Source organism: Hypanus sabinus, chromosome 5 (genome assembly GCF_030144855.1).
Source record: "Hypanus sabinus isolate sHypSab1 chromosome 5, sHypSab1.hap1, whole genome shotgun sequence".
In the NCBI taxonomy this organism is placed as follows: Eukaryota; Metazoa; Chordata; class Chondrichthyes; order Myliobatiformes; family Dasyatidae; genus Hypanus; species Hypanus sabinus.
The window spans coordinates 66,040,460-66,055,061 of NC_082710.1; the positions used below are offsets into that span (position 1 = coordinate 66,040,460).

Here is a 14,602-nt window from a genome sequence, read left to right on the forward strand (position 1 = left end):
AGCTGCTGTCAGATTAAATTTAACCTGACAAAAATAATGCCTCTTCCACTCCAGGCTCCTTGCTGCAGTCCAGGCTGTTCTGTGGAATTCCTGCAGCTGTGGTTCAAAAGCTGCAGTCACAGGGGAACCGTGATACAGGATTAGGAAGTAAAGCTGAATAACAGCTCAGTGCAAGGCGTGTTAGACTGATGTATTGGTAGTGCTGGGTGGGGTTACCCAACTGAGCTATATTAAATATCATTGGTATTTGGCAAGCTAGCTGCACTTTCCTTATGCTCACACGTTCTAGCTCTGTTAAAAATGCAACAAAGCAGACTGCATACTCCCTGTCCCCACTAAGCAAATTCAAGTCCATTACCTCTAATCCAAATTAAAAAGGAAAAATAAAACTGAATACACAATTTTAGAGTGCTCAGTCTTACTTTAAAATCCCTCCATGATTAATTTTCTATTTGAATCATCATTGCTGTGAGGCTGCTTCCATTTACCACATTTTGCATCAATAATTAACCCATCACTGAACACTGACAGACTGAGAGGGGAATGGTGGGACACCTTCTCAAAGAGAGGGCCGATGCTGTCTGTGGAGGCAACTAATAAGGACATGAGAATGTTTCAGAGACACAGCTAAAGATTCCCTCTATGTCTTTTTCTGTTTAACTTAAAATTAGTTTCAATTTTAAAAATTTCCTTGATTAAAGGATATTGCTAGATTATCCCTACCGACACAAAAGTACTTGTTATATGTGGTAGAAACCATACAGTGAAACAAAGAACATAACATTAAAATTTCTCGGAGGGAATGCAGGAAGCATCTTTTTGCAAAAAGAAAAATGGAAACCATGACCTCATCATCTTGAAAGGTTGTGAATTCTGTGGCAATTAAGAGTGAAATGGAGAGATTTCTGTTGGGTGTGGATATCAAAATGTGCAAATCAATTTGTGTTGAAATGAAAACACTGACCAGGCTTAAAGAGTCAAATAGCTTCATCGTTCATTTATGATTATGTGTTCCAGTGCACACCCAGGTAATTAAGCCACGTGGTGCCAGACCAGGTTAGTGAAAGGCATCGACCAGATTAAAGTGGTTCCACTACCCTATATGTCACAACCCAACATACCTCACCACACTGAACTCCACAGCCTTCTCTCTCCCAGCCTCACATATACATCCTCAGTGGAAACTGGTGCAATTGATTGAGATACAGTGTGGAATAGGCCCTTCCAGCCCTGCAAGCCTCATTGCCCAGCAATTCCCCCCCCCCAATTTAATCCTAGTCTAAACACAGGACAATACACAATGTCCAATTAAACTACTAGCCGATATGCCTTTGGACTGTGGGAGGAATCCGGAGCACCAGGAAGCCCACACGGTCACCATGGTGTCAAAGAATTGACAGAGCTCGAGATTCAGTGAGTCGTAAGTCATCGACATCTATTCTGCTGATTCCCCGAGAGGCTCCAGGCCTCAGCAGAGCTCGTGGGAAGCTCACAACCACCAGCAGTCTTCCTCCTGAATGCTGGATGCTTAAGGAATACTCAAGACTAGGGCAGATGCGTAGAATCAGGGAAATGCCATGAGATAGGCCTTTGCTAAGGAAGTTACAGATCCTGTGGAGACAGATCGATTTATTTCAAAAAGTTACTCAAAACGTTTGTCAAATGAGATTTTTTTGTTTCTGATTTAAGGAATCAAGCTACTGCTGATGAAACGCCTACCAACAGCAACCAACTAAATATCCCGTTAAAAGTAACAGTGAAGATTGACAAAGATCCCCTCCTGGATTATGGATTTCTCCTATCAAAAGGCACGCCGATATGTGTGAACTCTGTCACTGCAGGTAAACACCTGGGGAGAGCAGGGACACAGATGGATTTGAAACATGATTGCCATGAGGATTGGAAAGAGGGGCCTCTATCATCTCTCCTGACCTTGCTCTCGCATTCCTCCCATACCTGTACAAGCCTCCGACAATTGTTTTAGCGCTAGAGTACCATTTTGTCTTGGACAATGAAATATTTATTTATTGGGGTACATCATGGAACTTTGAGCTGCACCACCCAGAAACCTCTACCCTACACCCCCACTCCCCAGTTTAACCCGAGCCTAATCTCAGGACAATTTACCATGACCAATTAATAGACCAACTGGTGCTGTGGGAGGAAACCGGAGCACCCGGAGGAAACCCACGCAGTCACGGGGAGAACATACAAACTTCTTATAGGCGGTGGCAGGAATTGAACCTGGGCCTCTGGTACTGTAAAGTGTTGTGTTACAGTTCTGCACCATATGCACAAAATCAAATTAACACTCCGATTCTTGTCTGTCTTTTTACTCTAGTACAGTTAAAGGAAGAGAAAGCTTTGGACATGAAACAAGCAGGTCATTTAATACTTTCCATTTTGTATTGTATATCAAATTTGGTAATGATGTAGAAGCCATCCATTCAGCCCATTGAGTTTATGTTGGCTCACAGAGCTACCCCATCAATCCAATTTCCCTCCAATCTATCCTGTCACATGTTCCTTAACATCCTCCAGACCCACCCCACTACCCTCCTGACTTGCCCGACTACCCTCCAGACCCATTCCACTACTCACCTGACCCATTCCACTACCCTTCTGACCCATCCCTCTGCCCTCCTGACCCATCCCTCCTCCCTCATGACCTGCCTACTACCCTCCTGACCCATCCCTCTACCCTCCAGACTGTCCCACTACCCTCCAGATCTGCCCTTCTAGCCTCCTGACCAGTCCCTCTACCCTCCTGACCCATCCATCTACTCTCCTGATCCATCCCTCTACCCTCCTGACCTGTCCGTCTACCCTCCTGACCTACCCCACTACTCTCCTGACTCTCCCACTACTGGCTGAGGGGTAATAACTGTTCCTGAACCTGGTGGTGTGGGTCCTGAGGCTCCTGTGCCTCCTTCTTGATGGCAGCAGCGAGAAGAGAGCATGGCCTGGGTGGTGGAGGTCTCTTGTGATGGATGATGTTTTCTTGCAACAAGACTCTTTGTAGATGCATTCTATGGTGAGGAGAGTCTTACCCATAGTGGACTGAGGTGTATCCACTACTTTTTGTAGGCTCTCTCATTCAATCCATTCTATACCAGGCTGTGATGCAACCAATCTCCACTGCACATCTATAAAAGTTTGTCAGAGTTTTAGATGACATGCTGAATCTTCACAAACTTCCAAGAAAGTAGAGGTGTTGCCATGCTTTCATTGTAATGGCATTTACATGTTGGACCTAGAACCAATCCTCTGAGATGATAGCACTGAGGAATTTGAAGTTGCTGACCATCTCCACCTTTGATCCCCCGATGAAGACGGGCTCATGGATCTCCGGTTTCCTCCTCCTGATTCAACAATCAGCTCCATGGTCTTGCTGACATTGGGGGAGAGGGTGTTGTTATGACACCATCAAGCCAGATTTTCAATCTAACTCTTATATGCTGAATTTTTCAGCATCTTTGATTCAGCCAACAACAGTGATGCCAACAAACTTAAATACAGCATTGGAGCTGTGCTTATCCACACTGTCATAAGTGTACATTGAGCAGAGCAGGGGCTAAGCACATGACCTTGTGGAGCACCTGTGCTGCTGGAGATTATGGAGATATGTTACCAGTCTGATCTGACTGGGAAATTGAGGATCCAATTGCACCAGGAGGTATTGAGGCCAAGGTCTTGAAGCTTATTGATCAGTTTTGAGAGGGTGATAGTAATGAATGCTGAGCTGTAGTCCATGAAGAGCATCCTGATGTACACTATTGAGAGATGTTCCAGGGTTGAGTGAAGAGCCAATGAGATGGCATCTGCTGTTGACCTGTTGCTCCAGTAGGCAAACTGCAGTAGATCCAAGTTGTTCCTCAGGCAGATGTTGATATGGTTCAACACCAACCTCTCAAAGCACATCGTCACTGTGGGTGTAAGTCCTGTTGGATGATAGTCTTTAAGGCAGGTTACCATGTTCTTCTTGGGCACCAATATAATCAAAGCAGATGGGTATCTCAGTCTGCTGAAGCAAGAAGTTAAAGATATCAATGAACACTCTAGCTGGCTGATCAGCACAGGTCTTTATTTCTTGGCCAAGTGCCGGGTCTGAGCCAGATGCTTTCCGTTGGTTTAACCTCCTGGAGGATGCTCTCTCATTGGCCTCAGAGACTGAAATCACAGGGTTATTGGGAGCTGTGGGTGTTCATGAAGGTTCCTCCATGTTTTGATGGTCAAAGTGAGCATAGAAGGCATCGAGCTCATTTGGGGGAAGCGAAGCCTTGTTGTCAATTATGTTGCCTGGTTTCACTTTGTAGGAGGTGATAACATTCAATGCCCTGCCACAGCTGTCTAGCATCCTTCAGAGATTCAAGTTTAGTCTGGAATTGCCAATTTGCATGTGACGTGGCTTTCTGGAGCTCATATCTGACCATATTGTATTTTACTGGGGCACCAGACTTGAACACTACTGATCTGACCCTCAGTGGATTGGTGCACCCAGGGCTTCTGCTTGAGGAATGAGTTTGTAGGGACACATTCATCTATGACTGTATGTATAAAGTCTGTGACAACTATGGCGTATTCATCCAGAGCCTCTGAGTCCTTGAACATGGCCCGGTCCACCTACTTGAAACAATCCCATTGCCCTTCCTCTTTGTTGTCCTTATCTCTGGAGCCTAGCTCTTTAGCCTCTGCCTGTATGCTGATAAAAGGAGGACAGTCATATGGTCAGATTTCCTGAAATGTAGTCGCGGAATGGAACGCTAGGCATTCCTAGGTGTAGTATAATAGTGGTGCCCTTAGGGAAGTGGCATTCAGGGGAAGCCCATGTACAATGTCTATAAAAAGTATTCATCACCCCCCCCTCACTCCCCCTTGGAAGTTTTCATGTTTTATTGTTTTACAACATTGAATCACAGTGGGATTTAATTTGGCTTTTTTGACACTGATCAACAGAAAAAGACTTTCATGTCAAAGTAAAAATAGAAAGCTACAAAGTGATCTAAATTAATGACGAGTATAAAACAAAAAATAATTGATTGCGTAAGTATTCAGCTCCCTTTAATATGACACACCAAATCATCACTGGTGCAGCCAATCAGTTTTAGAAGTCACACAATTAGTTAAATGGGGATCACCTGTGTGCAGTCAAGGTGTTTCAATTGATTGTAGTAAAAATACTCCTGTATCTGGAAGGTCCAGCTGCTGGGGAGTCAGTATCCTGGCAAAAACTACACTGTGGTGACAAAAGACACTCCATGCAACTCCACGAAAAGGTTATTGAAAAGCACAAGTCAGGAGATGGATGTTAGAACATTTCCAAGGCACTGAATATCCCTTGGAGTACAGTTAAGTCAATCATCAAGAAATGGAAAGAATATGGCACAGCTGTAAATCTGCCTTGAGCAGGTTGTCCTCAAAAACTGAATGACTGTGCAAGAAGGGGACTAGTGAGGGAGGCCAAGAGACCTGTGATAACTCTGGAGGTGTTACAAGCTTCAGTGGCTGAGATGGCAGAGACTGCACATTCAACAACTGTTGCCCGGGTGCTTCAGTGGATGCAGCTTTATGGGAGAGTGGCAAAGAGAAAGCCACTTTTGAAAAAAATCTCACATGAAATCTCAGCGAGAGTTTGCCAGAAGGCACGTAGGAGACTCTGAAGTCAGCTAGAAGAAGGTTCTATGGTCTGATGAAAACAAAATTGAGGTTTTTGGCCATCAGACTAAATGCTATGTTTGGCAAAGTCAAACACCGCATGTCATCAAAAACTCACCATCCCTACCGTGAGGCATGGTGATGGTTGCATCGTGCTGTGGGGATGATTCACTGGAGCAGGCCCTGGAAGGCTTATGAAGGTGGAGGGTAAAATGAATGTGGCAAATACAGGGAAATCCTGGAGGAAAACCTGATGCAGTCTGCAAGAGAACACTACCTTGTTGCAGATTGTGACTTGGGAGAATATTTGTTTTCCAGCAAGACAATAACCCCAAGCATAAAGCCAAAGCAACACAGGAATGGTTTAAAAATCAACAAAGTTAATGGCTTTGAGTGGCCAAGTCAGAGTCCAGACCGAAATCCAAATGAGAACTGTTCACTCATGATCCCTGTGCAATCTCACAGAGTTTGAGCAGTTTTGTAAAGAAGAATGGGGAAAAATTTCAGTGTCCAGATGTGCAAAGCTGATAGAGTCCTATCCACACAGAATCAAGGTTGTAATTGCTGCCAAAAGCGCATCTATTAAATACTGACCTGAAGGGTAGAATTTTGCATCTAATAATTGTAATAAATTTAGACCAATTTGCAGAAAATTGTTTTTACTGACATAAAAGAGTATTTTCAGTGTCAAAAAGCCAAATTAAATCTACTGTGATTCATTGTTGTAAAACAATAAAACACAAAAACTTCTGCGGGTTTGCTGAATAGTTTTTATAGGTACTGCCGACGCAGGGAAAATGTCATGCAATCTCACCACAGACAAAACTGGAGATCAGAATCAACCCGGAGCTTCTGAAGCAATGAAGCAGCTGCTCTACCTCCAGTGCCATGGCATGTCGAGCAGGGAGGAGCTGATTTACTCTACCTCCTGTGCCACGGCATGTCGAGCAGGGAGGAGCTGATTTACTCTACCTCCTGTGCCACGGCATGTCGAGCAGGGAGGAGCTGATTTACTCTACCTCCTGTGCCACGGCATGTCGAGCAGGGAGGAGCTGATTTACTCTACCTCCAGTGCCACGGCATGTCGAGCAGGGAGGAGCTGATTTACTCTACCTCCTGTGCCACGGCATGTCGAGCAGGGAGGAGCTGATTTACTCTACCTCCTGTGCCACGGCATGTCGAGCAGGGAGGAGCTGATTTACTCTACCTCCAGTGCCACGGCATGTCGAGCAGGGAGGAGCTGATTTACTCTACCTCCTGTGCAACCGCATGTCGAGCAGGGAGGAGCTGATTTACTCTACCTCCTGTGCCACCGCATGTCGAGCAGGGAGGAGCTGATTTGCTGTACCTCCTGTGCCACGGCATGTCGAGCAGGGAGGAGCTGATTTACTCTACCTCCTGTGCCACGGCATGTCGAGCAGGGAGGAGCTGATTTACTCTACCTCCTGTGCCACGGCATGTCGAGCAGGGAGCAGCTGATTTACTCTACCTCCTGTGCCATGGCATGTCGAGCAGGGAGGAGCTGATTTACTCTACCTCCTGTGCCACGGCATGTCGAGCAGGGAGGAGCTGATTTACTCTACCTCCTGTGCCACGGCATGTCGAGCAGGGAGGAGCTGATTTACTCTACCTCCTGTGCCACGGCATGTCGAGCAGGGAGGAGCTGATTTACTGTACCTCCTGTGCCACGTCATGTCGAGCAGGGAGGAGCTGATTTACTCTACCTCCTGTGCCACGGCATGTCGAGCAGGGAGGAACTGATTTACTCTACCTCCTGTGCCACGTCATGTCGAGCAGGGAGGAGCTGATTTACTCTACCTCCTGTGCCACGGCATGTCGAGCAGGGAGGAGCTGATTTACTCTACCTCCTGTGCCACGTCATGTCGAGCAGGGAGGAGCTGATTTACTGTACCTCCTGTGCAACGGCATGTCGAGCAGGGAGGAGCTGATTTACTGTACCTCCTGTGCCACGGCATGTCGAGCAGGGAGGAGCTGATTTACTGTACCTCCTGTGCAACGGCATGTCGAGCAGGGAGGAGCTGATTTACTCTACCTCCTGTGCCACCGCATGTCGAGCAGGGAGGAGCTGATTTACTCTACCTCCTGTGCCACGGCATGTCGAGCAGGGAGGAGCTGATTTACTCTACCTCCTGTGCCACGGCATGTCGAGCAGGGAGGAGCTGATTTACTCTACCTACTGTGCCACGGCATGTTGAGCAGGGAGGAGCTGATTTACTCTAATTCCTGTGCCACGGCATGTCGAGCAGGGAGCAGCTGATTTACTCTACCTCCTGTGCCATGGCATGTCGAGCAGGGAGGAGCTGATTTACTCTACCTCCTGTGCCACGGCATGTCGAGCAGGGAGGAGCTGATTTACTCTACCTCCTGTGCCATGGCATGTCGAGCAGGGAGGAGCTGATTTACTCTACCTCCTGTGCCACGGCATGTCGAGCAGGGAGGAGCTGATTTACTCTACCTCCTGTGCCACGGCATGTCGAGCAGGGAGGAGCTGATTTACTCTACCTCCTGTGCCACGGCATGTCGAGCAGGGAGGAGTAGATTTACTCTACCTCCTGTGCCACGGCATGTCGAGCAGGGAGGAGCTGATTTACTCTACCTCCTGTGCCACGGCATGTCGAGCAGGGAGGAGCTGATTTACTCTACCTCCTGTGCCACGGCATGTCGAGCAGGGAGGAGCTGATTTACTCTACCTCCTGTGCCACGGCATGTCGAGCAGGGAGGAGCTGATTTACTCTACCTCCTGTGCCACGGCATGTCGAGCAGGTAGGAGCTGATTTACTCTACCTCCTGTGCCACGGCATGTCGAGTAGGGAGGAGCTGATTCACTGTACCTCCTGTGCCACGGCATGTCGAGCAGGGAGGAGCAGATTTACTCTACCTCCTGTGCCACGGCATGTCGAGCAGGGAGGAGCTGATTTACTCTACCTCCTGTGCCACTGCATGTCGAGCAGGGAGGAGCTGATTTACTGTACCTCCTGTGCCACGGCATGTCGAGCAGGGAGGAGCTGATTTACTCTACCTCCTGTGCCACGGCATGTCGAGCAGGGAGGAGCTGATTTACTCTACCTCCTGTGCAACGGCATGTCGAGCAGGGAGGAACTGATTTACTCCACCTCCTGTGCCACGGCATGTCGAGCAGGGAGGAGCTGATTTACTCTACCTCCTGTGCCACGGCATGTCGAGCAGGGAGGAACTGATTTACTCTACCTCCTGTGCCACGGCATGTCGAGCAGGGAGGAGCTGATTTACTCTCCCTCCTGTGCCACGGCATGTCGAGCAGGGAGGAACTGATTTACTCTACCTCCTGTGCCACGGCATGTCGAGCAGGGGGGAACTGATTTACTCCACCTCCTGTGCCACGGCATGTCGAGCAGGGAGGAACTGATTTACTCTACCTCCAGTGCCACGGCATGTCGAGCAGGGAGGAGCTGATTTACTGTACCTCCTGTGCCACCGCATGTCGAGCAGGGAGGAGCTGATTTACTCTACCTCCTGTGCCACGGCATGTCGAGCAGGGAGGAGCTGATTTACTCTACCTCCTGTGCCACGGCATGTCGAGCAGGGAGGAGCTGATTTACTCTACCTCCTGTGCCACGGCATGTCGAGCAGGGAGGAGCTGATTTACTCTACCTCCTGTGCCACGGCATGTCGAGCAGGGAGGAGCTGATTTACTCTACCTCCTGTGCCACGGCATGTCGAGTAGGGAGGAGCTGATTCACTGTACCTCCAGTGCCACGGCATATCGAGCAGGGAGGAGCAGATTTACTGTACCTCCTGTGCCACGGCATGTCGAGCAGGGAGGAGCTGATTTACTGTACCTCCTGTGCCACGGCATGTCGAGCAGGGAGGAGCTGATTTACTCTACCTCCTGTGCCACGGCATGTTGAGCAGGGAGGAGCTGATTTACTCTACCTCCTGTGCCACGGCATGTCGAGCAGGGAGGAGCTGATTTACTCTACCTCCTGTGCCACGGCATGTCGAGCAGGGAGGAACTGATTTACTCCACCTCCTGTGCCACGGCATGTCGAGCAGGGAGGAGCTGATTTACTCTACCTCCTGTGCCACGGCATGTCGAGCAGGGAGGAACTGATTTACTCTACCTCCTGTGCCACGGCATGTCGAGCAGGGAGGAGCTGATTTACTCTACCTCCTGTGCCACGGCATGTCGAGTAGGGAGGAGCTGATTCACTGTACCTCCTGTGCCACGGCATGTCGAGCAGGGAGGAGCAGATTTACTCTACCTCCTGTGCCACGGCATGTCGAGCAGGGAGGAGCTGATTTACTGTACCTCCTGTGCCACGGCATGTCGAGCAGGGAGGAGCTGATTTACTCTACCTCCTGTGCCACGGCATGTCGAGCAGGGAGGAGCTGATTTACTCTACCTCCTGTGCAACGGCATGTCGAGCAGGGAGGAACTGATTTACTCCACCTCCTGTGCCACGGCATGTCGAGCAGGGAGGAGCTGATTTACTCTACCTCCTGTGCCACGGCATGTCGAGCAGGGAGGAACTGATTTACTCTACCTCCTGTGCCACGGCATGTCGTGCAGGGAGGAGCTGATTTACTCTCCCTCCTGTGCCACGGCATGTCGAGCAGGGAGGAACTGATTTACTCTACCTCCTGTGCCACGGCATGTCGAGCAGGGAGGAACTGATTTACTCCACCTCCTGTGCCACGGCATGTCGAGCAGGGAGGAACTGATTTACTCTACCTCCAGTGCCACGGCATGTCGAGCAGGGAGGAGCTGATTTACTGTACCTCCTGTGCCACCGCATGTCGAGCAGGGAGGAGCTGATTTACTCTACCTCCTGTGCCACGGCATGTCGAGCAGGGAGGAGCTGATTTACTCTACCTCCTGTGCCACGGCATGTCGAGCAGGGAGGAGCTGATTTACTCTACCTCCTGTGCCACGGCATGTCGAGCAGGGAGGAGCTGATTTACTCTACCTCCTGTGCCACGGCATGTCGAGCAGGGAGGAGCTGATTTACTCTACCTCCTGTGCCACGGCATGTCGAGTAGGGAGGAGCTGATTCACTGTACCTCCAGTGCCACGGCATATCGAGCAGGGAGGAGCAGATTTACTGTACCTCCTGTGCCACGGCATGTCGAGCAGGGAGGAGCTGATTTACTGTACCTCCTGTGCCACGGCATGTCGAGCAGGGAGGAGCTGATTTACTCTACCTCCTGTGCCACGGCATGTTGAGCAGGGAGGAGCTGATTTACTCTACCTCCTGTGCCACGGCATGTCGAGCAGGGAGGAGCTGATTTACTCTACCTCCTGTGCCACGGCATGTCGAGCAGGGAGGAACTGATTTACTCCACCTCCTGTGCCACGGCATGTCGAGCAGGGAGGAGCTGATTTACTCTACCTCCTGTGCCACGGCATGTCGAGCAGGGAGGAACTGATTTACTCTACCTCCTGTGCCACGGCATGTCGAGCAGGGAGGAGCTGATTTACTCTCCCTCCTGTGCCACGGCATGTCGAGCAGGGAGGAACTGATTTACTCTACCTCCTGTGCCACGGCATGTCGAGCAGGGAGGAACAGATTTACTCCACCTCCTGTGCCACGGCATGTCGAGCAGGGAGGAACTGATTTACTCTACCTCCTGTGCCACGGCATGTCGAGCAGGGAGGAGCTGATTTACTCTCCCTCCTGTGCCACGGCATGTCGAGCAGGGAGGAACTGATTTACTCTACCTCCTGTGCCACGGCATGTCGAGCAGGGTGGAACTGATTTACTCCACCTCCTGTGCCACGGCATGTCGAGCAGGGAGGAACTGATTTACTCTACCTCCAGTGCCACGGCATGTCGAGCAGGGAGGAGCTGATTTACTGTACCTCCTGTGCCACGGCATGTCGAGCAGGGAGGAGCTGATTTACTCTACCTCCTGTGCCACGGCATGTCGAGCAGGGAGGAGCTGATTTACTCTACCTCCTGTGCCACGGCATGTCGAGCAGGGAGGAGCTGATTTACTGTACCTCCTGTGCCACGGCATGTCGAGCAGGGAGGAGCTGATTTACTCTACCTCCTGTGCCACGGCATGTCGAGCAGGGAGGAGCTGATTTACTCTACCTCCTGTGCCACGGCATGTCGAGCAGGGAGGAGCTGATTTACTCTACCTCCTGTGCCACGGCATGTCGAGCAGGAAGGAGCTGATTTACTCTACCTCCTGTGCCACGGCATGTCGAGCAGGGAGGAGCTGATTTACTCTACCTCCTGTGCCACGGCATGTCGAGTAGGGAGGAGCTGATTCACTATACCTCCAGTGCCACGGCATATCGAGCAGGGAGGAGCAGATTTGCTGTACCTCCTGTGCCACGGCATGTCGAGCAGGGAGGAGCTGATTTACTCTACCTCCTGTGCCACGGCATGTCGAGCAGGGAGGAGCAGATTTACTCTACCACCTGTGCCACGGCATGTTGAGCAGGGAGGAGCTGATTTACTCTACCTCCTGTGCCACGGCATGTCGAGCAGGGAGGAGCTGATTTACTCTACCTCCTGTGCCACGGCATGTCGAGCAGGGAGGAACTGATTTACTCCACCTCCTGTGCCACGGCATGTCGAGCAGGGAGGAGCTGATTTACTCTACCTCCTGTGCCACGGCATGTCGAGCAGGGAGGAACTGATTTACTCTACCTCCTGTGCCACGGCATGTCGAGCAGGGAGGAGCTGATTTACTCTCCCTCCTGTGCCACGGCATGTCGAGCAGGGAGGAACTGATTTACTCTACCTCCTGTGCCACGGCATGTCGAGCAGGGAGGAACAGATTTACTCCACCTCCTGTGCCACGGCATGTCGAGCAGGGAGGAACTGATTTACTCTACCTCCAGTGCCACGGCATGTCGAGCAGGGAGGAGCTGATTTACTGTACCTCCTGTGCCACGGCATGTCGAGCAGGGAGGAGCTGATTTACTCTACCTCCTGTGCCACAGCATGTCGAGCAGGGAGGAGCTGATTTACTCTACCTCCTGTGCCACGGCATGTCGAGTAGGGAGGAGCTGATTCACTGTACCTCCAGTGCCACGGCATATCGAGCAGGGAGGAGCAGATTTACTGTACCTCCTGTGCCACGGCATGTCGAGCAGGGAGGAGCTGATTTACTGTACCTCCTGTGCCACGGCATGTCGAGCAGGGAGGAGCTGATTTACTCTACCTCCTGTGCCACGGCATGTTGAGCAGGGAGGAGCTGATTTACTCTACCTCCTGTGCCACGGCATGTCGAGCAGGGAGGAGCTGATTTACTCTACCTCCTGTGCCACGGCATGTCGAGCAGGGAGGAACTGATTTACTCCACCTCCTGTGCCACGGCATGTCGAGCAGGGAGGAGCTGATTTACTCTACCTCCTGTGCCACGGCATGTCGAGCAGGGAGGAACTGATTTACTCTACCTCCTGTGCCACGGCATGTCGAGCAGGGAGGAGCTGATTTACTCTCCCTCCTGTGCCACGGCATGTCGAGCAGGGAGGAACTGATTTACTCTACCTCCTGTGCCACGGCATGTCGAGCAGGGAGGAACAGATTTACTCCACCTCCTGTGCCACGGCATGTCGAGCAGGGAGGAACTGATTTACTCTACCTCCTGTGCCACGGCATGTCGAGCAGGGAGGAGCTGATTTACTCTCCCTCCTGTGCCACGGCATGTCGAGCAGGGAGGAACTGATTTACTCTACCTCCTGTGCCACGGCATGTCGAGCAGGGAGGAACTGATTTACTCCACCTCCTGTGCCACGGCATGTCGAGCAGGGAGGAACTGATTTACTCTACCTCCAGTGCCACGGCATGTCGAGCAGGGAGGAGCTGATTTACTGTACCTCCTGTGCCACCGCATGTCGAGCAGGGAGGAGCTGATTTACTCTACCTCCTGTGCCACGGCATGTCGAGCAGGGAGGAGCTGATTTACTCTACGTCCTGTGCCACGGCATGTCGAGCAGGGAGGAGCTGATTTACTGTACCTCCTGTGCCACGGCATATCGAGCAGGGAGGAGCTGATTTACTGTACCTCCTGTGCCACGGCATGTCGAGCAGGGAGGAGCTGATTTACTCTACCTCCTGTGCCACGGCATGTCGAGCAGGGAGGAGCTGATTTACTCTACCTCCTGTGCCACGGCATGTCGAGCAGGGAGGAGCTGATTTACTGTACCTCCTGTGCCACGGCATGTCGAGCAGGGAGGAGCTGATTTACTCTACCTCCTGTGCCACGGCATGTCGAGCAGGGAGGAGCTGATTTACTCTACCTCCTGTGCCACGGCATGTCGAGCAGGGAGGAGCTGATTTACTCTACCTCCTGTGCCACGGCATGTCGAGCAGGAAGGAGCTGATTTACTCTACCTCCTGTGCCACGGCATGTCGAGCAGGGAGGAGCTGATTTACTCTACCTCCTGTGCCACGGCATGTCGAGTAGGGAGGAGCTGATTCACTATACCTCCAGTGCCACGGCATATCGAGCAGGGAGGAGCAGATTTGCTGTACCTCCTGTGCCACGGCATGTCGAGCAGGGAGGAGCTGATTTACTCTACCTCCTGTGCCACGGCATGTCGAGCAGGGAGGAGCAGATTTACTCTACCACCTGTGCCACGGCATGTTGAGCAGGGAGGAGCTGATTTACTCTACCTCCTGTGCCACGGCATGTCGAGCAGGGAGGAGCTGATTTACTCTACCTCCTGTGCCACGGCATGTCGAGCAGGGAGGAACTGATTTACTCCACCTCCTGTGCCACGGCATGTCGAGCAGGGAGGAGCTGATTTACTCTACCTCCTGTGCCACGGCATGTCGAGCAGGGAGGAACTGATTTACTCTACCTCCTGTGCCACGGCATGTCGAGCAGGGAGGAGCTGATTTACTCTCCCTCCTGTGCCACGGCATGTCGAGCAGGGAGGAACTGATTTACTCTACCTCCTGTGCCACGGCATGTCGAGCAGGGAGGA

General features: G+C 51.2%; 1 protein-coding gene across 1 annotated transcript in view; it reads left to right on the forward strand.

Moving 5' to 3' along the window:
• The window catches only part of LOC132393711 (FERM and PDZ domain-containing protein 1-like), a 141,913-nt gene that overhangs the window by 10,491 nt on the left and 116,820 nt on the right, over positions 1 to 14,602 (forward strand). Inside the window, exon 2 of the mRNA XM_059969117.1 lies at positions 1,690 to 1,841. Coding sequence (XP_059825100.1) covers positions 1,690 to 1,841 — 152 coding nt within the window. The remainder of the gene's footprint in view (positions 1 to 1,689; positions 1,842 to 14,602) is intronic.